Here is a 26,180-nt window from a genome sequence, read left to right on the forward strand (position 1 = left end):
GGCAGTGACTTTGTGGATAGGGTTTAACTGTGGTTCTAAAGACTTTATTGTGGGCTCCTCTACTCTAGGTTCCTTATGTCCCCAATTTAATGGGAACTTGTATGGAAATAAATCTCGATCAGTTTTGACCCAAATCTCCGAGTTGTCTTGGTTTTAGTTTTGATCGAAACGAAATCCATGGTGGAAACCCAAGTTTCCAAGGAGACACATGGTCGAAATCCAGCGTCAAAACCTCAAAATGAGATCTGGCATGTTTTGGTTTTAAGTCTGACCAAAATTTGTTGAAAACGAATCCTAACACGATGCATGAAGGAATGAAAATCGCAAACAACAATCTCACAATGAACACAAAGATTTACGTGATTCGACAAGATTGCTTACATCCTCAGTGAGATATGTTTCACTATTAATGGACAATAGGATCACAACTGCTCATCCTTACACCTCTCTTATATTTCGTTATAGAGAAAGAACCCTCACTACATATTTATAAAGAAATTAACCCTATACAAGAATTTTACCAAAATACCCACAAATCAAGCGACGTAATACAAGATATCGTACCCCCAACAAAATTGACATCGAAACTGAGATTTTAGAACCTTGGTCAGTTGATCAAATCTAGATGAGATGACTTTGTGGTAATTGTTTTACTTTAGTTCCAAGGACTTTTATGTGGGCTCCTCTAGGTCCCTTATGTCCTCACTTTAGTGGGAAATTGACAGATAGCATATAGTCACATGGACAGATCCAGAAAGTGAAGTTCTAATGGATAGTGTTTCTTACTTGGTTCTGAAAAGATTGTTGTAGTAGGAGAACTGTAGACAACCAGATGAAGTGGGTTTGGGGGGAGGGGGAGAAGAACCATAGACAAGGACTGGTGACTACAATGTGTCTTTAGTAAAGCATTAGAGAATATGGTGGATGAAAGAAGCACTTTCATTACAGTACTAACATTGATAGACTTGACTTTTGAGTAACTCATTAATTGATTTATCATAAGACACAAGTTTGAAGATCAAATCAATGCAGATTAATCGAATGGTTTACTTGTCAAAAGAATACAGCAGGTCATGCTCATGTAACCTGCTTCTTTCCTTGGAAAAATATCTCGTCTACAGGATGCATGGTTGATCATTCTTACCTGCTCCACCTAAAACACTTTCCCTCACTGGTCATATTGGATTAGTCTCTATCTCTCTCTACAATCACAATTAATCTCTGTAAGCTTTCCTTTTTGGTGGGCAAACATACTCCTTGATTTGATTTTATAAGATTAAATTAGTAATTGTTGACTATTGGTGGAGTGAGTCATATCAATTAAGTCCAATAGTGGAAAATAATCATAAATTGAGGTATTTGGCTTCATTTGACACAACTTAATTGTTATGAATATTTTATATATGTGTGCACTTGATTCTGATATCCTTTAATGGGAAAGGAAATTTTGTTTTCTTTTGTCGATATTGGCCCAATAAATGTATAACGAAGAAATCATAGGTTTCGGAATAGAGAAGAGGATAGACAAGACCGACAAACAACTGTCATAGACAGGAGAGCATTCGTGCAGTGAATCTTCTCCTACCATGGATCCAGGTAATGCTTAAACGTCCATTTCCATATTGATTTTTGTGCTTATATGATTCTCCATGTTGTATTGGTTATGTATTTTCTATCAATCTCAACCTGAATCCTAGTTATGCATTTCATTCTATATTGACATGATTTATGTTTATTATTACTCTTGTTTCTTTTTTTGTTTTTTTTTTTTCGTTTTGGAAAATATATACACTTATGATTAGATATGTATTAGCTTTCCTATGGAGCCTCCGTGGATCATAAAAAAATTGACTCATCACTACTACTATATCATTTTCCTTGATTCTGGAAACAAACTTTCTATGAAAACAAGGGTAAAGCTGCGTAAATTATGACCCTCCCCAGACCCCACAGTGGCGACAGCCTCGTATACTGGGTACGCCTTTTACGCCGAAGATAAAATCCTAATGGATCCGCAACTTTTATAGTGATCTCTAAGAGTTATGTACAAGAATGCTTGAGATATTTCTGCAGTTCTGTATGTTCCTATCTGCTTTCTTCTCTATTATTAATAATGTACTCTACAGTAACTGTAATTGTTTAAAGGAGTTGTTCATAAACTCTAGTGCAGTCATGCTACAGATCTGCATTTGTCAAATGTGTTGGCCACAATGTTTGACATTTGTTAATAAAGGGAGCATCTCGTAATAAGAGGAAGGTGATGCCCAGGAGCTAGAGGACCAGTTCAACAGTTGAATATATGTTTTTTTTTATGATAAGGATGTTCTGGACCCACTGTCATACATCCTTAAATCTTGTAAATCCACTGCATACATGTACTGAAATGTGAAAGTAACTAACAAAACAAAGAATTTCATTTCAAATTGTTCTTATGATCTAAGCAGTCACTCCCATGGCAGCAAATTGGGGTTCTGAAAATGATGCATAGGTATAGAATCCAGACTAATTACTATAATTAGACAGCAAAAAGAGAATATAAAATTTCATAGCCTTAAGTAGCTAAAAGATTAGAATAACACCACATAGTGAAAACCCTTACTTATAAGGATTTAAATTTGAGACACAAGCATAACAGTTGAATCGAGATGATATCAGCGGTAGTAGGCCATGTGCCTTGTTGATCTAAAAGGAGAGTTGTCCAAGGGAGATGCCTTTCTGGATTGGATAGGAGGATTGATGAGTTTCTTCTTCTCACCTTTGATTTCAGAACGAAGCCAAGATTCGACCACTGAAAGCAAGTTGGCAGCGTCCTTCAACTCTGGGACCTCAGACAATTTCTCTGACCTCTTTAACTCTCCATCTTGAATGTATGCTACATCTGTAGCCCATGTCTCCAACCCGTCGAAAATGTGGGTTGCATACACAATTGTTGCTCCTCTCTATAACAAGGCGAATGCATGGAGCGTCAACAAGGGTAATTCACAAGATCAAGGGAAATATATTATTGGTATCATGTTGAGTGAAGCAAAATCTTAACCTGTTCACATTCTTCCTTGAAGAATTCGAGTAAATCCATCCTTGCAACAACATCTAGGTCAACAGTAACCTCATCTAGCAAAAGCACCTGTGGTTGTCTCAACATTAGTCATTGTTTTGTAACTTCGTAAACAAATTGGTGACAGAAAATAGAAACCGTCCATGGCTCATAAATGAACTACATTTCAATGATACAAAAGGACAAGCTTACACAGATGCATACATATGCATTAAACATTGTAACATGCCCTACTGGATTGTCTCAGCATTAGCACAGATAGGTTGATGATGTTTCATGACACTTTCATTGGAGTACGTCGAATACAATAACATATGACTAATCAGTGTACAGAACCCATTCAAAAAGATTAAAACAACCTATCACATAACATAGTAGACTTAACCCATGGAATTGACTACATGGGAACAGCATATCCACAACCCTACCTGATTTGCCTTTAGTGATTCCGATTGAGAACCCCTGGGGTTGGGGGAGAATTAGTCTAGGTCCTGGGTTACATTTTTAAATTCATTAATCTGGAGGAACAGTGTAGAGTTTGAGTAATTGGATTGGCAAAGCCAGTCAACTCCGATCTTTGGTAGAAAACTGAAAATTGCAGCTGGTTCTTTTTTTTTAATGAACTTTATATGGTTGTCAGCTCCAATAGTTATTTGGGGATTAATCCCAACATTCACGATTTCTCTCTAAATCCCATAAGGGCAGAAATGGTTTCATGTATGAAATCCTGAACACTTGAGGTTCTTAAGCCACACATAGGCGAATCACACCAAGCTTGAATGCATTTGTACATTAGGAAACTTGGCCAGAAAAGAATGATTCATTAACTGCACCACCATGTCTGGAAACAGCTTTATCGATGGGATTCAACAAGCAAACTACAGCCCCGACATTATAGCACATCACATCACGTACATGACCAACATATAACCCATTATTTGAATTAAAATAAAAAGTATGCCTGCAAACTTAAAGCAATTGAGGCCTCCACGCTGCTATTAATCGAGACAACAATTTACTTCTAGGAAAGTGTAACACTTGTTTGGTTAGGGGCATGTCCACCAATGGTCCTGCCCAAAAGCATGACCCAAATAATACATATTTTGCCCGGTCATTAATTTTGGCTGGGGCCTAAGGAGTTTAGCTCGTCTCTAGGGAGCCCAGCACGCCCAGGGGTGCTGCCAACCGGTGGGATATGCCGCACACATCCCTAGCCGTGCGCCGAGATGTGTGCGGCACAGCTCAACGGCTGGATGCCCCCTGGCAGCACCCTGGGCGCTGGGCTCCCTGGAGACGATCCTGATCCAGGCCTAAGAGTAACATAATTTAAAGTTAGGACAAGGTTTGAGACATCTATACCTGAGGAGTTAAATTAAGGCACCTGGCCGGCAAAATAAAGTTGTAGATGCCTGAAAGGCTAGCGTTGTCCAGGTGCACTACCGAAGGCAAGTATATATATAGATATGAAAACAGCGCCAACATTTTTAATATCTCTGTAAGCTCTATGGAATGGTTACCTCAAAAGGATAAAGAAGACCCATGCAGATTTGGACTCGGCGTCGCTGCCCATCGGATACTTTGTGCATTCGCCACTGCAGATCGATATCAAGCAGCTCGATCAACTTTTCTCTCCTAGCAGGATCAATCGCATCGACTGCAAAATTTTGGAAAATAAAGGGAGAAAAAAAAAATGAACAAGAGCTAAAATTTGACAAGTCATATTCCGGAAGAATTCAATCATCCATTCAAAATTTGTACAGAGAGAAGAGTAAGTATTTTTTTACCCCCCAAAACTGCCACTCACACGAAAATCATACCATTCTGAAATATCTCCAGTTTTAAAATTAACTAGATAAAGATCTGCATTTTGTTAGAGCACTAATTATCAACTACTATAGCTAAAAGCAGAGCTTGCACAAAATCAAGCATACAACTGAAATGTTGGTTGCAGGCATTGAATAACACCAAAACGTAATCTACACACCTCAGCTAAATTTAGCAAATTATCAAAATGGTATTAAAAGATAAATATTGATAAAATGATAACGAAAAGGGGGAAGAGAAAATGGAAGAATTATATAATGAAAGCTAGTAAGCTACCTCCAAATATCATGTGTTCAGCAGAAAAATCTCCCTGGAGTGGTATGTCCCCCTGAAAGTATGAATAGAGATCTTGACTTTTTAATGTGGATTGTGGAACAAATCGTATAATGCATACAACAGAATACTGGTAATTAGATTCGATTGGACTGAAGTAAATGATAACAATTGAAATATTTAATATTTAAGTGTCAAGTCGCCATTAAAATTCTCACCACCTACCCATTTTAGACATAGATACAAGCAACATAAGACACCATGAAACCAGATACTTTGACAGAATTAATTTAAGATGGACTGAAGTAGAGGATAACAACAGCCAATATTTGTTATTTAAATGTCAAGCAATCACTAAAGGTGTCGTTTGGTAACACTCTGTGGGAGTGCTACCAGCCTACCATTGTTCTTTTGTTCTGCGGGAACACAAAATAGACGAGAAACACGTTCAACAAGTTTAGCCCTTAACATGTCGGTCTCAGACAGAAGATCAAACTATATTTACTCTAAGACAAATTAATACGCTTTTTTATGTGAACCTCAATACCCAGAAAATACCTTTGAGCCCCCAAATCCTTCATATGAAGATGTTGCTTTAGATAGGCCTAGAAATCTTCAATATATAAATCATGTTAGAGATGATAATATCATCAACATAAACAACCAACACCATCACCTTGGAATTCTAGTGACGACCAAGCATAAAGTGATCCAAATAGCACTGTGTGAACTCATAACCAATAACGACTCTATTAGGTGACTGCTTCAGACCATAAATTGACTTGTGAATTTTACATACTTGTTGTGCAGTCTCCCCTTGAGCAACATACGTAGGAGGTTGCTCCATATAGACCTCCTCAATCCTCATGTAAGTCACCATATAGAAAGGCATTCTTATTGTTAAGATTAGCTGCTAAGGAAATAAGAACATGAATAGAATTAAGACTGACGACAGAAGAAAATTTCTCAAAATAATCAGTCTGAGTATATCCCTAAACAACCAAGCGCTTTAAGTTGCTCAACAAAGCCATCAAAGTTATAATTAATGGTATACACCCAATGGCATTTCACAGGTTCCTTACCTAGAGGTAAATAAACTAAGGTCCATGTCTGACGACTAAGCAAGCCATCCATTTCCACGTCCATAGCCAATTTCTACCCAAGATGAGACAATGCCTCCTGATATGTTCTTAGGAATGGAATGCATGATAAGGACAGAGCAGAGCTATGAAGAGATGAGGGAAGATGGGAGATACAAATAAAATGAATGGGATAAACAACCATAGATTTTTGAGTGTAGGAACGAGTATCCTTGCGAAAGGCAACATGTAGATCAACGATTGGTGATGAAGGAGAGAAATTACTAGCCATTGAAGCAGATTGTAGAGGAGGTTATAGAGAAGGAGTAGCAATCGGTGGTGAGGGCTTAGAACAGTGGCGATACACTTGTAGTGGTGCTACCCAAGATGAAGCAGGTGGATCTGCAAGTGGAATACAGGAATGGGACAACTGACATATTCAGATTCCAGGAAAAGACCCTTAGCAGGAAAATACAGGGTGTTCTCAAAAAATTTAACACCGGCGTTGACAAAGTGCTGTCTAGTAACAGGATCATAACACCTATACCCTTTTTGGGTATGAGAATACCCAAGAAAACACAATTAATAGTCCATTGAGATAAATTGGTCAATGCCATGTCATAAAATATGGACAAAACAAGTGGAACCAAAACCTGAGGTGGTAGAGAAAATAAAGGAAACTGAGGAAACCAACAAACATAGGAGATTGAAGTTGAAGAACAAATTGAGGACATGTGATTAATAAAATAACAAGCAATTAAAACAGCATCCCCCCATAAATTCTTAGGAACAAGCAATCTCCAATAAATGCAGATTTTTCCATTTAACCACCTCGTTCTTCTGAAGGGAATAGGAATAACTAGTTTGATGAATAATGATACTCAGGACAAAAAGAAGAAATATCACATTGATATTACTCAAAGAATTTTAAAACAATCACCAAATTGAGTTTTTATTTCATTATAAAATTGATTGAAAACAGACAAGAATTCACAATGATTTTTTAAAAGATACAGCCAAGTTAATCGAGAATGATCACTCACAAAAGTAAATAAATAAGAAAAGTCAGACCTATTCTAAGCATGACACGAACCCCAGATATCAGAATGAACTAAGTCAAACAAAGACTGACTCTTAGAGATGTCATGAGAAGGAAAGGAAATGCAATGATGCTTGCCAAGTTTACAAGACACACATTTAATGCGTGAAATAGATTTGCAATTTGGAACCATTTGTTGAAGCTTGGAAATTGAAAAACTCACAAGCATCACTTCTCTGACATGGGAGCTGAACAAACACTATACCAAACGGCGGATTGACAAGAAGATTCCAAAGAACTGAAAAATCGCTACATGAGGCAGACCACCTCAAGAGGAAAATCGAACAACAAGAAAGCTGGAAGAGGAGCCTAGAGGAAGCCAACAAAAGGAAGAAAATGAACAAGAAAATTCAAAAATCTTCAGCTGCATGGAAGAATCTCTTTTCCCTCCCCCCCCCCCTTTTAAAAGGATTTCATTGAACAAGATAAGCCATCACAAGAAGTAGAACAGAAAAAAATTGTTGTACACCTCTACAAGAACCTTGAAGACTCTCAAACCAACGATGAAGGACTGTAGTGACTGATTTCTATTGCTCTTATACCATGTTAGTAAATCAGAACAGTAGTAATAAATCCCTACACAGAACATGTGAAGAAGAAGAAGAAGATAGAAAAGGAGAGAAAGTGAAACGGAGAGAAGGTGAGATGGAGAGATGGAGAAACAGGCTGATCGATTAGGGTTGTGAATGCTTCTAATCGATCAGCGTAGTATCTTATTTATAATAGACAAAGTATATAATATTACAAAGAGACCGTTGGCTTATGAGTAATAAGAGTAAACAGAAATAATAATCAGAAAACTTTAACAGGATGATTCCGTCACAACAAATCTTTTCATTCAGCCCACAAACTGAACATTTTGTCCTCTACCACAAATTGTACCTGTTGCAGCACTATTCAAATGGAGCATGCTACGGTTCTACCACTTATTTTGGCCACAATATATGAAGATCTCCTGATGGGAAAATGTACGTAAATTCCTACCATATTTGTTTTTTCTTGCAAATGTTATTGTAAACTTCTTATTAAATTGTGAAGTACAATGAATGAGAATTTAGAGATCAGGATCCAAGGTATGATCAGCCCAGACAAATCCTGATCGGGGTTGGACAATTCTTAACTTTGAGTAACAAACTAGAAGCTCTGATCTCTAGCTGATACTGGCAGTGAATTGACCTTGGACAATCCCAATCTGACCGGCCAATCCATTAGTGAATGCATCACCTTGAAGCCTTCATGTTGATGTTTTATTCTCTCCATGAAAGAATAAATCTATGTTCTAAAATCTCTTAGTTTAATAACCAATTTCACCAAACTTGAGGTTAAAATTATTTAAGTACTGAAAGAATGTTAGGCTGCAATAGCTCTTTCTTGGCCAAGATAAGAGATCTATAGACAGTCTGGTTTGAAGGGTAAATTGGATGAGTGATATGAAATTTCACAAAACAGAACTTTTAAACATATATTTATTCCTAAAAGCAGGACACCTTCGCAAGGGCAAGGCAATGATTATCCAAGGAAAATACTTTCATCCCACTACAGTCAAATGAGACCTTGCTTTTCTCAGTTGCCAATCAAGGAATAAGAAAATGCTTCATATTAACACATGCTTTATTTTCAAACATTTTAATTGCAACTTAAAATTAAATTGATCAAGTACGAAGGCCATTGTTCAGACCAGTAAGAGTTAATATGATCAAGCAACTTCCATAATTATAAGCAACAAAAAGCCGATACCTCCATCCCTAATTGCAACGCTCTTAACCTCTCCTACCTTGCTTTTGCTACTGATCTCATGATCTTCTCCAAAGCTAACATTGAGTTGATTGAGGCCATTATGTCCTGTTTGCATCATTTTGAAGGGTTGTCGAGCCTTTGGATCAATCCTTTGAAATCTCTCTTGTTCTTTGAGGGGGTCTCTAATGATGTCAAAGCTAGTCTGGCTGAGAAGACTGGGTTCTCCATTGGCCACCTTCAGGTTAACAACTTATCACGGCACTCCTATGTTAGATCTTATGCACAAGAGGCTGTAGATTTGGAAGAGCAAGCTTCTCTCCTATGCTAGGCACCTGGAATTGATCAAATCTGTCCTTTAGTCCTGCTACATCTATTGGTCTGGTACTTTGGGATTACCGCAGTCCACTATTAAAGGTTTGGAATCCCTTATGTGTGCTTCCTTTGGAAAGGAGCAGAATCCTCCAGATTCCTCACCCAATCAGTTGGGCTGCCATCTGCCTTCCCAAGGATGAAAGAGGTCTTGGCATGAGGAGGATCAAAGAGGTTAATTCTACAGGTATTCTCAAATTAATATGGAAGCTTGCATCTAAGTACAAGAGTATTTGGGTTGACTAGGGCTACTCGGGAATTCTTCGCAATAACTCTATTTGGATAGCTCCTTCCATTTTTTTATGCCTCTTAGGTGTGGCGGAAGATTTTGAAGCTTAGGCCTTTAGCTCTCCATGCCACTTCCTACCTCATTGATGATGGTGTCTCTACTCTCTACCCACCTTTGGCTTGACCATTGGCATCCCATGGGTGTCCTCCCTTAATAAGTGCAAGAACTATCAACAGTTTGGGTCTTAGTAAGCAGTCTTTTATTGTAGATATCATCAGCCAGCATGACTGAGCCCCACCTCTTTCTTCATCTCCCCAGTTTTCTGCCGTTTGGGATGCCTTGCCTCCCATTCCCAGAAGGCCTAGAGGTAAGGGGGATATAGTGTTGGTCTGCTTCCTCTAAAAGGCTTTTTGCTTCAAGTCGGCTTGGGACCTCATCAGAGTTCGTGGCACTTTGTCCTCTTGGCACAAGTTAGTTAGGTTCAAGTTCCACATCCCCCGTCATAGCTCACTGTTTGGCGGGCCCTCTCGAACTGCCTCCCAACACAGTCCTTTTTGATGCATCGTCAGATTCCCATCCCCAAGCATGCTATCGCTATTGGAATGCTTTAGAAGATGTGGAACACCTCTTCTTTGATTGCTCCTTCTCATCCTCTGTTTGGAAAGGGCTCCTAGCCAAATGCTAACCAAGAAGTCGAAGGATCATTCCTTTTGAGAGAAAATGAATTTGGGTGGATATGTCTTTTGGCGGTTCATCTATCTGTGATGTTGTGGGTGAGCTTGCCTTTGGTGCCACCATCAGTCACATTTAAATGGAGCGTAATCTCCGAAAATGGTCTTTCAGCTCCAGATCCTTCCAACAAATTTGGGACTCCATTGTCTTTGATATCAAAGCAAGCTTTTTCTTGCCTCCTCTGGTCGTGTAGACTCCCCATGGAATAGACATATTGTTGTATCCTGGGGACTTTCCCCTCCCTTATGCAGCCCTCTGAGTAGGGTTTTGCTTTGCTCTCTATTTTTTTCTTCTTCCCCTCTTGGGGCCCTTTGTTCCCCTTTCCCTATTGATAATGAATTTTTTATTCACTCCCCCCGTCCAAAAAAAAAGAGAGGCCGATAACCTAGTCCTATGCACAGATATCCATGGATCCTTATGCTACATGCATTTTATACGCGAACCAACACTTTATGAGTTTTCTATTGTTTACACAGGTATATCATATCTTAGCAGATTTTATATTTTTGTGCAAAGTTTTTTTTATGGGAAGTGGGCAATCGACTAAAACCCACAAGACAGCCATACTGACGTAAAGAAAACTACTCACAGCAGAACCAACACTTTTACTCCATGAGCCTCCCAGATATGCCAAGTCACCATTGCAGACCAGTTGGGTATCATGAAACGCAGAACAGTTTAGCACCCGTACAACATCTCTTCCTCCGACCATATGCTTACCGGCCAGAATCCTCAGTAAAGTGGTCTTCCCTACACAGATATCGAAGAGTATAAGATTGACAAAAGCAAATGTGGCAGAAGAATGAGAAGATATCAAGTATCAACCAAATTCGTTGTTAATTAACTACAGTTACAATTTCAAATATCAACTAGAGAGCAGTATTATGAAACTGCACGTTGTTAACACTTAACAGAAAAGGAGAAGCCAGATTTCATTGCTACATGCATGGCAAAGAAGCATAATTGGATTTTGTTTCTTGAATTGATAGAATCATACTTTTGCACTAAAATATAGATTAGTCTGTGCTTGAAACAAGATTGAATGAAATGACTCGATATAAGATTGACTAAAGCAAATGTGGCAGAAGAATGAGAAGATATAAAGTATCAATAAAATTTGTTGTTAATTAACTACAGTCACAAGTTATTAATTAACTACAGTCACAATTTCAAATATCAACTAGAAAGCAGTATTATGAAACTGTACGTTGTTAACAGAAAAGGAGAAGCCAGATTTCATTGCTACATGCATGATAACTTGCATAATTGGAGAATCATCCGTTTGCACTAAAACATAGATTAGTCTGTGCTTGAAACAAGATTGAATGAAATGACTTCATTTTGGTTTCAGTGGGTCTTTGAATGTTGATAAACAATGGATGGGTATGAGTTCATTTCCTAAAATCCCAAAATGGCCCCAATTAAAATTTTTTTCCACACTGGTGATAGATGAATCCACTTTGAACAGTAAGTTACGCCTCCAAAGCAATACAAAACAAAAACAAATCCATTTTGTACAATGTCAGACACTTGAACCAACCTTCTCACACAATGGTTATAGTTGTCCCTTTCAAGGAATGGAATTCTCCCCCCCCCTCTTTAAAGTGCACTGCAATATTTTGGATTTTGAGTGTTTGAGACCCCAACTATATGATGGGTGCCCAAGTTCAAAAAGCATCCAAAAGGAAACACAGACATTTCCCTGCCTTAATTCAATCTTCATTCTTCCTGTCCACTCTGCTGCAGTCAGCAACTGTTAGGTTTCCTGCTGTACAATGGAGCACACTGCCATCACTGTCACTATAAGCTCCTCTCTCTCTCTCTCTCTCTCACACACACACACACACACACACAAGCTCATTCTCTTCACAGCTCAGACTGAATGACTGAATCACTCTCTCCATCTGAGTTTTCCATTTTTAAGCATATTTTATTTGATGGCATCACTTCCTGAAACGGTTGGGACACCAAACAGCAGCACTGACTGCTTCGGGGGCTGCTTTTTTTCTTAAAATAAATATTGCTACTAAACATGCCAGTGATTGATAACCAAACCATAGTATCATCTAGAAAATTTGAGCTATCAACGTGGTAATAAACAAAGGAGCAACGTCAAAAAGGTACAAAGCAATCAAACTGACATACATATACTTAGAAAAAGAAAATAGATCTTTCTAAGAACATGACATTAGATATTAATGGCCAGAAGTGGACATCCATAGAAGCAGCAGACAATAAACTAAACCAGTACTCGGATATCTAACATGTAGATGCAGGATTGGAAATCTAGGAAATTTTCTCTTTTGATCCAAAAAAGATAATAAAAATCGTAGAATACATAAAAAGAGACAACAGAACACAGAACCTGCCCACCCGATAAATTCATTTAACCAACTAAACAGAATTAAATACTATACCAGATCCATTTGCACCAACGAGAAGACATCGAGATCCAGGAGAAATCTTGAGATTGAAACTAGCGAATAACGGAGCTTGGCTTTCATAGGCGAAATGCAAACCAGAGACTTCGATGGTGCTCGAACTCTCCTCTCCACTCAACTGCGCAGCCTCTTTCCCCATTTTTTTTTTTCCCAATTTCAATTTGGAATTCCTGATCTCGCTACAGCGTCTTTTTCGGCTTTATATACGTATCTGTCCAGCACCCACCACAACTAATAGGTTCTTACACGTGTCCCAATGCGGTTGATTCTACGTGGATTCACTTAGGTCCTGACAAGTGTCTAGCCCTGCCACAGGCAACGTCAGATATAAAGATCATGTCCTATAGTGAACGCCGTGGCCTACGTGTCACTATGGATATCAAATGGTTTAAGCGCCAAATAGATGCGTAGGTTAATTAAAATGTCTCTCATGCTCACGTTAGCTCACGTTAGCCTCAGGAGAAAGTCTTGTCTTTCTTGTATCACACGCGCGAGAACAAATAAGAGCAGAAAACACCGCACGCGCGCGTGCGCGAGAGAGAGGGAGGAACAAGTGAACAACGGAAAACCCAACCCCCGGGCCTGCGACCTGCCCCTCCCCTTGAGCTAGAGACCTAGAAACTTTGCTGGGCTCTTAACTGTGAATCTAGGGTTTTTAGTTTCAAGTGATTTGAATTTTTTGAGTATTTTCTCTTCAGATTCGAGCGAGGAAGAATGAGATTAACAATTTTGTTGAATGAAATACGATCAGGTTCTGGTAAGGAATCAATCGTCTTTATTCGTAAACTAACCTTGGTTTAATCCGAATCCTCGCCTTCTCCATTTCTTTAATAACATCCGTAGTCAACGCCAGAAATTGTTATTGTCTGATACGCTTTTGCTTCTTTGTTCTTTTCGTTTATTTTCGATATCCATGGACACGGTATTCAGTCTTTGACAGTGTTCTGGTTAGTTTACTTTCTATTGCGTATTATGTATCCATGGAATGCTTTTTTTGTGTTTTTCCTCTTTGTGTCTTGTGATCAATGTGATAAGTTGAGGTAATGAATGAATTATAATAAAGGGGAAAAGGAAAATCTGAGGGCTGAGGTTTTTGTTGTGGTATACGAGAGGGAGATTTTTTTTTCTTACCTTTTGTTCTAATATTGGAACACTTCAATTTGATCGTTGAAGCAATTGAAAATCTTCTACCTCTTAGTCGGCTCAATATTATGATACAGTGCGTGCAGCAGAGGCCTACTGATCAGTTTTAGTCTTCCACCAATAGTGGGTTGCTTGGGTTTTCTTTATGAGTCAATTTTGTTGGTTGTATTACTTACAATAGGATTTGGTTTATCAGATTGAGCTTTGCTTCCCATTTCTATTGTGCCGTTCTACAGAATAAAGTGATCTTTGTGTTCTCAACTGTATGCTCAACTTGTCTGCTTTTCATATGAATAAAGGAGCTTTTTTTTTAAAAAAATAAATTATGTCAGTGCTATGTTTATGCCTAAAATGTATTTACACCTGAAGGAAAAATTAAGTTTTTTGGCTTTTCTTGATTTAGGAACAGTTATCCTTTACAAAATCTTGTAATGTGCACTTGGGAGGTATGCGGAGACCTGAAGTAATCCATGCTCACTGGACTTGAGCTTACTGTATGTAAGTTGGTCCCCTGGCAAAAAACTTGTGATACAAAACATTGTAACTGAACTAGTGAAGAATTGAGGAATATATTATGCTGCTTGATAATGCAATTCAGGAATGCATATAACTTCTTTTTTGGTTTTGACAGGTGGCTTTTATTGGCTGAGATAATAATCTAATGCCATGGAGGAAGAAGAGGAGGATAGAATTTTACTTAGTAGTTTGGGTGTCACATCCGCTAATCCTGAAGATATTGAACGTCACATTCTAACAGAGGTCTCAGTTTTGATTTTCCCCACATTATTTCTTTACAATGTTCCTCAATAGTTAATTTCTGGACACTGTCGTAAATCTATTTCTTATCCATGTCAACATTTTTGTGTAACAGGTAAAAAAAGATGACGGTGAAAGAAATGAAGCTGAAGGAAGCACTTTGGAGCACCATGATGAAGTTAAAGACAGCAAATCATCTTCTTCCGACCAAGCAAAACTTTATAATAAACTGCGGGCAGTAGAGGTTGAAATAGAAGCTGTTGCAGCTAGTGCTGAACAAACAGAAAGCATTACAAGAAATGAACAGAATGTCTCGGTTGAGATTGATAACACGGAGGAGGAAGATGCAGGGGATGGTAAAAGTGATGCTGAAGCTTCTGCAAATGGTTTAACCCTTCAACATGCCCTAACTGCTGATCGTCTTAACAGCCTCAAGAAAACAAGGGCTCGGCTCCAGAAGGAACTAGAAGAGTTGGATAAAGATAACTCTACCAAAAGTTCTCAGCATGATAAGTTGATTTCGAATCTGGTTAAGGAAGAGCCAAGACACAAAAGAAAGCTGAAAGAAGTTCAAAGTTTAAGCAAAAATTCTAAAAAACAACATAAAACAGTAACATTCAATGAGGATGGTGACTTTGATGCAGTGTTGGATGCAGCTTCTGCAGGATTTGTTGAGACCGTAAGTTGCATATACAATAGTTTCTCATTCCATGATGGCAGAATAAAAGGCTTTGGAGTGTATATATTTCTTCTCCATGATGATAGATTGATAAGTTCTATGAATAGCTTTGTAAAGTGAGAGCTAACTCTTTTATTTGCATCTTAGGAAAGGGATGAGTTGGTTCGCAAAGGCATTTTCACTCCTTTTCATAAGCTTAAAGGCTTTGAACGTCGGGTTCAACAGCCTGGGCCATCAAATAGACAGTACATGCCTGAGGGAGAAGTCAAGGATGAGAATCTTGCTTCAACCAGTGTTGCTAAAGCTGTTAGGTCATTCTCGAAGGCTGCACAAGCTCGTCCAACAACCAAGCTGCTTGATGGAAATGCTTTACCTAAACTTGATGCACCAACTCGTCCTTTTCACAGACTAACTACACCTATAAAACTTGTACAATCCCCAGACACCAAGTCAGAAAAGAATAAAGACAAGGGAACGAAGCAGAAGAGGCCTTTGCCTGGCAAAAGATGGAGAAAGATCATTAATGAAGAGGGAAAACTCTATGAAGGTATTGGCATCTTCAACTTCATAACCTTAAATAATTGATCTGTTTGACTGCTGTCACTGCTCCTTAATTTCAGTTATTTGTATAGTTCTACATTGAGTTGAAATTGATGCATTTGAAACGGAAAAATGGCATTTTCATGGCGATGTGTTTGTAGCTTGTTCTACTTCACATCTTTCCCACAGACCCAGAATTAGCATTATGGTTTTCTGGGCCTTTGACAATTTATGCATTTGAAGGCATGTACCATGCTTTGATGTCTATATGTTGATTATCCTTCGCTTTCTTCTCCTATTAGAGTTTCTTACTCTGGATGTATTTCTAAAAGAACATTCTGTTGTGAGTCCATAAGATAAAAACTGTGAGTATGACAACAAGTTTACAATGCAGGCCTTGTCCATACAAATTTAATTCTATATTTTATGATAAGAATGATCTTGGAGACTTCAGTATATTTTGTAATATGAACTAATCAGTAATCATCATGCGACTTCCTAGGACTACAACCATATACCTATGCCAAACATTATGAAGGGCTGTGGATCATAAGCTCCAGGATTAAATATGAAAACATAAGCAGGGCTTCAAGTCCCAACTGCCAATAAATTTTGGATGGCTTCATGTTTCATTAATTCAACCCTCAGGCTTTTCTGGTTTTGTTTTGAATGAAAGAATGTGTGATCATTGTGAAACTTTTTTTAAAATGGAACAATTTAGACCATCCAAACTTCAAATTTGATCTGTATGCTGATGCCACATTATTTTACAGGTCTAGCTATCCAAAGATGCGGAGGTTGTAATATCACCATTTAATTTTTTTAGCAGTGTCGAAGTACAAATAATTTCCTTTTACCTAAAAGGATCCTTTGTCATAGAAGTATAAAATATCTAATATTTCGTTGAGACACCTCAATGTGAACCTAGTTCCGCTCAGTTGAGGCTGTCTTTGCTGCATAGTGTTGGCTCCAAGATTAAGTTTTGAAACCTCACCTAGCTTTGTGGATTTTGAGCACTTTTAGGAATTCGAGTAACACTATCTAATATAAAATTTGAGATTTTGACTCAGTCATTGCTCCTTTTGTGATCATATTCAGCAGTATATTCGACGAAACTTTGGTTATAATAGCTCCAATTTATCAGCAACAAGCTGTTTGTGGAACACCTTGACTGTTGTCCAATATCCACACATCCCTTCTAAACTGAAACTATGGAATGCAAAGGCAGTTATAATATGTTCAAAACGAACAATTTGGACTTATCTTTAGTTAATTTAGTATCTGCTGTTTTTGCAGCGCCAGTGAAACCCCTCCTCCGTTCCCTTTTATTTTAACAATTTTCCTTTCACAATTAACTTTGCTGATATCAAATTTATTATTTTTTCCAGAAGAAGATGCTAGGGATAACATGGTACTGTCTGATTATGAAGAGGAATACCAAGATGATGAAGATGTGGATGATAATGAACCTCATTTTGTTGTGCTTGAAGGAGGCTTGAAAATCCCAGAAGCTATTTTTAGCAAGCTCTTTGACTATCAAAAAGTGGGAGTGCAGTGGCTGTGGGAACTTCATTGCCAAAGAGCAGGTGGGATTATTGGCGATGAAATGGGTCTAGGTAAAACCATTCAGGTTCTATCTTTCCTTGGAGCTTTGCATTTCAGTAAGATGTATAAACCAAGCATTGTAGTCTGCCCCGTAACCCTCTTGAGACAGTGGAGGAGGGAAGCACATAAATGGTACCCAAGCTTTCATGTTGAAATACTGCATGATTCTGCTCAGATTGCAACTAATAGAAAGAAGCGGGCAGACTCGGACGTTAGTGATGATGAAAGTGAAGGCTCCCTAGACAGTGATGATGAGAGAACTCAATCCTCAAAAACCACAAAGAGATGGGATTCTTTGATAGATCGTGTTTTGAGATCAGAATCTGGGCTTCTCATTACCACTTATGAGCAGCTCCGGATACTTGGGGATAAACTACTTGACATTGAATGGGGTTATGCTGTACTGGATGAAGGCCATCGCATCCGGAACCCTAATGCAGAGGTTACTCTAGTTTGCAAACAGCTACAAACAGTGCACCGTATAATAATGACAGGTGCACCAATTCAGAACAAGTTGTCAGAGTTGTGGTCATTGTTTGATTTTGTCTTCCCTGGGAAGCTAGGAGTTTTGCCTGTATTTGAGGCAGAATTTGCAGTTCCCATTTCTGTTGGTGGTTATGCAAATGCAACACCATTACAAGTGTCCACAGCTTACAGGTGTGCTGTGGTCCTACGTGACCTGATCATGCCTTATCTCCTCCGCCGTATGAAGGCTGATGTGAATGCTCAGCTTCCTAAGAAGACTGAGCATGTTCTTTTTTGTAGCCTCACTGCTGAGCAGCGATCTGTATATCGAGCATTTCTTGCTAGCTCTGAAGTGGAACAGATATTTGATGGGAATAGGAACTCTCTCTATGGGATTGATGTTATGCGTAAAATCTGCAACCATCCTGATCTGCTTGAAAGAGAACATGCATCCAGCAATCCAGACTATGGGAACCCAGATCGCAGTGGAAAAATGAAAGTTGTTGCCCAAGTTCTTAAGCTGTGGAAGGATCAAGGTCATCGTGTTCTTCTTTTTGCCCAGACCCAACAAATGCTTGACATTTTTGAGACTTTCATGATTGCAAATGGTTATACCTACCATCGAATGGACGGACTCACCCCAGTAAAACAGCGGATGGCTCTGATGGATGAATTTAACGACTCAACAGATATATTCATCTTTATTCTAACTACCAAAGTTGGTGGCTTGGGGACAAATCTGACTGGTGCAAACAGGGTTATCATCTTTGACCCGGACTGGAACCCTTCTACGGACATGCAGGTATTTCTTTTCATTGATCCATCATTTTCTCTTCCTCTTTCTCCAGTGATGCATATTCTATTTTTGGCTGAAAATCCATGGGTATAAACTGACAAATGAAATTGCTCTTTAAAATAGGCGAGAGAACGTGCATGGCGTATTGGGCAGACACGGGATGTTACTATTTATAGATTGATTACTCGTGGAACCATAGAGGAGAAGGTATATCACAGGCAGATTTACAAACATTTTCTGACTAATAAGATATTGAAGAACCCCCAACAAAGAAGGTTCTTCAAAGCTAGAGACATGAAGGATCTCTTCACTTTGGATGATGGAGAGGATGGTTCCACTGAAACATCAAATATTTTCAAGCAATTGTCCAATGAGGCAAACATTTTTGAGGGCCATAAAGATGGCCAGGATAAACGAAGAACAATCAATGCTACAGAGACCTGTACCAGTAATTCTGCAGTTGAGAGAGAAACTAAACCTGCACCTGGACCGTCCCAAAGAACAGGGAGAGAAAGAGCTGATCAAAGTGATGGTGATACAGATCAGGAAACAAACGTCTTAAAGAGTCTTTTTGATGCTTATGGGATTCATGTGAGTTCCTTATGGTTGTGATAGTGTCTATTATTTTATGTTGAAGATCAATATTTGCCCTAACGTAATTAGGTTTTCTACCTTCTTCCTTGTTCAGAGTGCAATGAATCATGATGTGATTATGAATGCCCAAGATGATGAAAAGATGAGGCTTGAAGAGCAAGCTTCCCAAGTTGCACAAAGAGCCGCAGAAGCATTACGCCAATCCAGGATGCTTCGAAGCCAAGATGGTATATCGGTTCCAACATGGACTGGGAGATCAGGTGCTGCTGGTGCCCCATCATCTGTCCGTAAGAAGTTTGGCTCAGCTGTGAACTCACAGTTGATTGGTAATTCTAAATCTTCAGAAGGGTCCTCTGGAAGTGGGATGAACAGGCCAAATGGTTTTGCAGCTGGGGCATCTGCGGGTAAGGCTTTATCTTCTGCTGATCTACTGGCTAAAATCAGAGGAACCCAAGAAAGGGCTGTTAGTGATGGCCTTGAACATCAGTTCTTGTCTGCATCTGGATCTACTGTCAGAACTCAACCTATTGCAGATGTTGGGCCTTCTAGACCGACACACAAGGCTGGGTTGCAGCCTGAGTTATTGATTCGGCAGATCTGTACATTCATACAGCAAAGAGGTGGACGTTCTAGTTCTGCTAGTATAGTTCAGCATTTCAAGGACAGGGTCCCCTCCACGGATCTCGCCCTGTTTAAGAATCTTCTGAAGGAAATAGCCTTATTGGAGAAAGACTCTAATGGGTCTTCATGGGTTCTAAAGCCAGAGTATCTACCGCAGTGATCTCAATAACCATATGGAACCATTGCATCTCATTCTCGTCTTGAAGCAGCTTTTGAATATCACCAGTGATGTTTGAGTCTTCTAGGATGAAGCTCAGGTCTCGAGGTGACTCACCAGCAAATGGGTCTTTTATCTCCTTTTTTCTTTCTATTTTTAACCTGAAAGTTAAAGAAAAAGAAGAAGAAATTCTGGTACAGAAGTGGTCTGTTCATCCTTAGCCATTGCTGCTACTTAAGCAGCATTTAGGATAATATCTAGATTTTTTTGTCCTTCACTTTTACACCTTGACATGTACAGAGCGAACGTACTTTATATTTTTGTCCTCATGAGGAATCACTAATTTAGCCACAACCATTCTTTTGCTGCCTTGGATCAAATTTACTCATCTGGATCGAACTGCAAGATTATGGAAAATTGCACTTGGTCTATTTCCTGCAGAATGTTATCTTTTTATTCTGTGGATTGGTCCAATATCTTCATCTGTAACCTGCATGGAATATCCTGTGCATCTTTGTTTTTCAGCTTGATCTTAGTAACTTTCAGTGCTACATTCTGTTCTCGAATTTATGTAACCTATTTCTATGTCCATGCTATCTCTTCCATCAATGTTCCTTCAGGTAGAGCCTCTGGTCTAGATTTCTCTTTTTTGGTAATCTAGATGTTCGATACTGTGCAGAGACAGCCAAGAGGTTTGCCTAGAAGCAGCTACCCTTGAAAGAGTGCGTAATAGCTCACTGATCATCTGGTTTGCATCTTTGGGGCAATCTGTTTGGCAAATATGATAAATCTTCCATTCAAAGAAAGTAATTGACAAGAGTCGTAGGTATTGTTGAAATGTAATCCAATGCTCATAAATTGACAATTTCGCGGTAATGGTCATTTTGGTGGTTAGTGGATCATTTTCAAAGTAATTGATTAGTCAATTCCTAACACCCCAAGATTTTAGATGGTTTGCTGAACTGTTGCAGAGAAAGAAATTTTTACATACAAAACCCTTCTTTAGTTATTAGTTTTGTTTATGTTTCCTGATTAATGGATCTTCTTATGTCACTAATTCCTTAGCAGCATTGTTATGAAATGAGAAAGCACTGAAAAAAATACGCAAAAGTCAGAAGGTGATTTTATAATAGATTGCACGATGGTCAACCCCCAAGACATCCCAAGGAGGAAATTAGGTGACACAGGTAACCGAATTAAGGCATATAACAATAGAACTGTCCATCCACAACAAATTGTAGGCCAAACCTAAGGATTGGGATTTTTTAATGCAAATATTTATCTGTCCTTACAAAAAAAAAAAAAGAATGCTATCCGGTTGCATGGCTCCTATGTTTAGACACAAAAGTGCATGAAAGTACCGTGCTACCCCGTGAAAAGGTAAAAATCCCGTCTAAGGCGATGTTTGCGTGTGTGCTCTAATTGGCTAGCACACATGTGTAGGCTCCAGAGGCTAGGCAGCGATCTCTTTTCCCAAAATATATATATATTTAATTCAAACACTGGACGAGTTGAAGCTTTGCTAGGAACAGGTCAATTTACTGCTTTTCATTACTGCATAATTTTATTGAGCATCCTGGTTGTCCTACTGGTATCAGAGTCATTTCCCAATTTGCCCAAACAAAACAAATTGATAAACTGGTGTTGAATTTGTACTTCATAATATTAAATGCAATACAAATTCACTGTAGCACTTCGGTCCAAAATTACTTTCGGTGCCTTTTGCCTCGAAAGTCAAAAGTTTTTGACATTTTACTGTAGCCCATGTGATCCCAAGATTCCTTCTGGCTAAGTCTCACTTTCGGTGGAATGCAGCAAGCCTTCTATAGAAGACCACTTCGTTCTTATTATATCATGTTTGTAATTCAAGATCTCCTTTAATATAAAATTTTATCAAGTTTTACTGACATATTTTCATATCTATTTGGTCGGCACAGCCGCCTAATTCATCACAGTAGAAGACTACCTGCAAAATGGTAGATCGCTGAGGGTTACCCCCTCTGAGTGTGAAAAAGGATCCATATTGGATCATCAGCACCTGCTTGTCTACACACAAGACAATTGCATCTTTTCATTACTGCATAATTTAAATATATATATAATTTAATATATATATATATATATAAAAAGATGAGTTGCAGAGGGTCTGCGCACTATTGGTGTCCCTCGAATTCTCCTCCCCCTCTTTGGAAGACAAAGTGTTCTTTATATAGAGGGCTTGCTGCGTTCCACCGACAGTGAGCCTTATCCAGAAGGAATCTAAAGATCACATAGACTGCAGTAAAATGGCGGAACACTTTTGACTTTCGAGGCAAAAGGCACCGAAAGTAATTTTGGACTGGAGTGTTATAGTAAAATTGGCTTTTTTACTATTCATCTTTTGGTCTTTTATGTCGGTGTCATCTTGAACGGTGGATATTGGAAAATCTTTAAAAACCGCACCGATGCATTCCACGTGTAAAAACACTGTTTTCCTCATTGGATTGGTTTAGATGTTACACTGTATTAGTATGGGCCCAGTGGTGGCTTGACTATCCAAAATCAGGGATAGTGGCTGAGACACGTCTTTTGGATCAGTCGCGTGTCAATTGCTTAGCCATTCTTTTGATGTCGTAATGGCTGGCGATTTTCCAACAACAGGGCTTGGAAACTAGCCCTTGGGCTTGGCAAGGGCCTTTCTGGATGTTTGGCCAATTTGGCCCATGGATCTTCTAGTAGATCTTGCAGAGGAGGAAGAAAACTGTTGGCTAAGAAATTCAAACCCATCATCTGGATCTTGGGCATATTCGTCTTCATGAAGATGAGGGGTAATGGATCCAACACTTGATTGTTCATCATCATCTTCAGCACTATCCAGTTCAGCTAGTTGGGCTTCAATTTCAGCCTGCTTAGCCTTAAGTTGAAGGCGTTTACTGTCAGTGGACTTGTCGGATAGAGCTATTTGGGGTGTGGGTTTGAGTGTTGTTAAGGCTTTGATGAGAGCTTCTTTAGTGCACTTGCTGAGGTCGCACTTGTCCCACCATTTTACTTTGAATCCTTTGATAAGAACTGGAATAAACCATTCAGGAGTTTCAGCCCTTTCAACAGCATACTCCCAATACATGATCCTTGCTAAACGGCATTGGACAAAGAATCGAAGGAGGTCTGGTTGTTCGGGGATTTGTTCAGTATGCTGGCAGAAAATATGATAGGCCTAAAAAACTGGATCTGATAGTATATCAAGAATTTGGCCAAAGGCAGCACACCATCTGGAGAACCAATGGGGAATTGGGCTTGGGAACTTGTAGTCAAAGCAAAAGAACCAGGAGTGTTGGTTCTTACTGTTTTGGTATAAGAATGCATGGTGACAGGCATCCATATAGTCAAAATAATGATATTCTTGGGGTTGATAATTTTGGGAAAATCTTTTGGTAGTGAGAGGGTGTGTACCTCAGTCTTTTGAACCAAGAATTTGCAAAATAGTTACTGAAGTATGAGAGACTAGGTTAAGATCACTTTTATCAAAATTCTGTTTGAGTCTGATAGAGTCAGTATCAACTAGGATGAATTCATAGAATTATTGGGTTTTGGAGCTGTTTGGTGAATAGAATTGCTAGCCTTGGTAGAAGATTCGCTGGGCAATTTCAAGAGGGGATTTGCATCCCTTGGTGAATTGGTCATCAAGGGAGAAAAGATCGTGGTCAAAAGATTTTTGGACGTATTGGCTTCTGGGAATGTTCTGAGAGGAGGCTGGTTTAGAAATTGTGACGGAAGAACTTGGCCGAGCAATTGACTGTGAGGATCTGATTGCTGGAACTAATTGGGTAGAACTGTTTGCCACAATTTGAGTGAAAGGGATATTTGCACTGACCTGTTTGGATGTAGAGACTTGTATTAACTGGTTTGAGGGGACTGATTTGGCATAGGAGTCTTTGGATTTGATTGTGGTTTTGGGAATAGGAGGCTCCTTTGGAGCCATAATAGAAGAAATAGTTTTTGGACCCTGCAGGAATTCACGGGTGAGGAAATCAGAAATGAAATTCATATATCTTTTTATATAGGTGATGTCAAAATCAATATGAAAAGAAGCAATGAAAAGGAGAGGAAAATACAAATCAATTTGTGTAATTAAACAAGCATAATTTTATTGCTTCTGCGCACTATTGGTGTCTGCGCACTATTGTTTATATATATATATATTTATATCCACTCACCATGTATGCTTGTTTAAATCATAAAGCTTATAGTACTTCAGCAAGGGTAGTGTAATGATCTCATATTAGTCACATGGGGAGATTGTTCCCACATCGATTGCGAAAGAAATTTGATGCGGGTTGATATGGTCTTAGATTCCCTGTACTTATAAACTAGTTTATGGTGTTGAGTTGTCCCAAGATTGGTATTAGGAAGTCACCATTAAATCTTCTAAAATAGCAATCCAAAGGTGCCAAGTCACAACAAAAGCCCTTCCTAACCTTAATTTACTTTGGGATAATGTAAAGTAAACAAAAGGCTTAATTGTAAATTATTATTTTTTTCTTTTTTAAGGGGGTGGGGGAACCAATGTCAGCCTGGCATTATCAATTCAAGAAATCCAAACCATTTAAATGGGAAAGGGAATCATGCCATTGCTTAGGTGTCAAATTTAAGACCCTAATAATTGTTATAATTCAAAGATCTGTGTTGTCACCAAGCGGCCCCACTTGCCCTACCTTGCATCTAAATGAAATTGTGAAAACACACCATTGGGGAGCAAATCCTTTACAACAAGTCAGTCTTATCCCAACTAAATAGGGTCAGTTACATGGATCATTGCCCTTCAATCAGCTTTAGTCGATGTCACTTGATACAAAGCCTAAGCTATGCATGTAATTCCTCACCACTTCTCCTAGGGTTATTTTAAGTCTGCCCTTGGCTCTTTTAAATCCTTCAATTTGAATCAAATCACTCCTTCGTATTGGAGCATCTAAAGGCTTCCATTGAACATGGTCATGCCACCTCAAACGATTTTCTTGTTATGAAGCCATAGAGAAATCATTCCTTACATCATCCTTCCTAGTTTTATCACCCATCCATCTCAACATCCTTATCTTCGCTACACTGAGTTTATCTATATGATGCTTCTAATTGCCTAACATTCTGCACCATACATCATACCCAGTTGTATAATTGTCCTATAAAATTTTCCTTTAGTTTTAAAATAATACGCCGATCATATAATACTCCGGATGCACTTCTCCACTTCATCTATCCTATTTTAACTCTCTGTGAAATATCATCCTCTATATCACTTTCTTTATTTATGATTGACCCTCGATACCTAAGATTATCACTTTGTCGAATCTCTCTCTCATCAATTTTCATCACCTCATTATCCATCCTAATGTAACCAAAGTTGCACACCATATACTACGTCTTCGTTTGCACACCATATACTTCGTCTTCGTTCTATTTATCTTAAAACATTTTGATTCCAAGGTTGATCTCCATAACTCTAACTTGACGTTAATCTCTGTTTTTGTCTCATCCACTAAAACAATATTATCCGTAGAAAGCATACACTAAGGAACCTCATCTTGAATGTCTCTGATTTAACCTCATCTTGAATGTCTCTGGTTAACTCATTCATGATAAGCGCAAAAAAATAAAGGCTTAAAGTTGATCCTTGATGTAACCTATTTGTAATTGGGAATTCACTACCTGGATCATTATCTACTCCATTTCCTTGCCCGATCCATTTCCCCAAGTTCCTCTAATAAGACGGAAATGACCACCCTACCCCCTGCCCAAACACACTGCGTAACTCTCTAGGAACTCTGACATAATCTTCTTCAAAGTCATTAAAGACCATATAAAAATCCATTTTGCAATCTCTAAATCTTTCCATGCGTCTCCTAAGTAACTAGCTTCTATCGTGGATCCTTTTTACATAAAATTAAATTAGTTCTCTGTAATAGTAGTTTCTTGTCCCAAATAGGTTTCAATAACCCTCTCTCATAATTTCAAG

The 26,180-nt window shown here is 38.7% G+C and overlaps 2 protein-coding genes across 3 annotated transcripts; one reads left to right on the forward strand and one right to left on the reverse strand.

Annotated features, from left to right (window-relative positions):
- Nucleotides 1-2,392: 2,392 nt before the first annotated feature.
- Nucleotides 2,393-13,018, reverse strand: LOC122642722 (ABC transporter I family member 19). Its single transcript, XM_043836291.1, has 6 exons — nucleotides 12,815-13,018; nucleotides 10,987-11,147; nucleotides 5,156-5,207; nucleotides 4,573-4,709; nucleotides 3,038-3,124; nucleotides 2,393-2,939 (listed from the first exon to the last, which is right to left on the reverse strand). Exons 1-6 carry the CDS (start codon nucleotides 12,975-12,977, stop codon nucleotides 2,652-2,654), a joined length of 888 nt encoding a protein of 295 aa, XP_043692226.1. The 5' UTR covers nucleotides 12,978-13,018; the 3' UTR covers nucleotides 2,393-2,651.
- A 417-nt stretch (nucleotides 13,019-13,435) lies between these two features.
- On the forward strand, nucleotides 13,436-20,622 carry LOC122641877 (protein CHROMATIN REMODELING 8). 2 transcript variants are annotated; one of them, XM_043835195.1, is made up of 7 exons: nucleotides 13,436-13,595; nucleotides 14,613-14,740; nucleotides 14,853-15,416; nucleotides 15,564-15,963; nucleotides 17,345-18,828; nucleotides 18,946-19,413; nucleotides 19,511-20,622. In XM_043835195.1, exons 2-7 carry the CDS (start codon nucleotides 14,648-14,650, stop codon nucleotides 20,195-20,197), a joined length of 3,696 nt encoding a protein of 1,231 aa, XP_043691130.1. In that variant the 5' UTR covers nucleotides 13,436-13,595; nucleotides 14,613-14,647; the 3' UTR covers nucleotides 20,198-20,622. The 2 variants fall into 2 exon arrangements, with proteins under 2 accessions (XP_043691130.1, XP_043691131.1); XM_043835196.1 differs by having other exon boundaries at nucleotides 13,439-13,587; nucleotides 14,609-14,740.
- Nucleotides 20,623-26,180: the final 5,558 nt, after the last annotated feature.

The sequence above is a fragment of the Telopea speciosissima genome, chromosome 10 (genome assembly GCF_018873765.1).
Source record: "Telopea speciosissima isolate NSW1024214 ecotype Mountain lineage chromosome 10, Tspe_v1, whole genome shotgun sequence".
Taxonomy (NCBI): domain Eukaryota; kingdom Viridiplantae; phylum Streptophyta; class Magnoliopsida; order Proteales; family Proteaceae; genus Telopea; species Telopea speciosissima.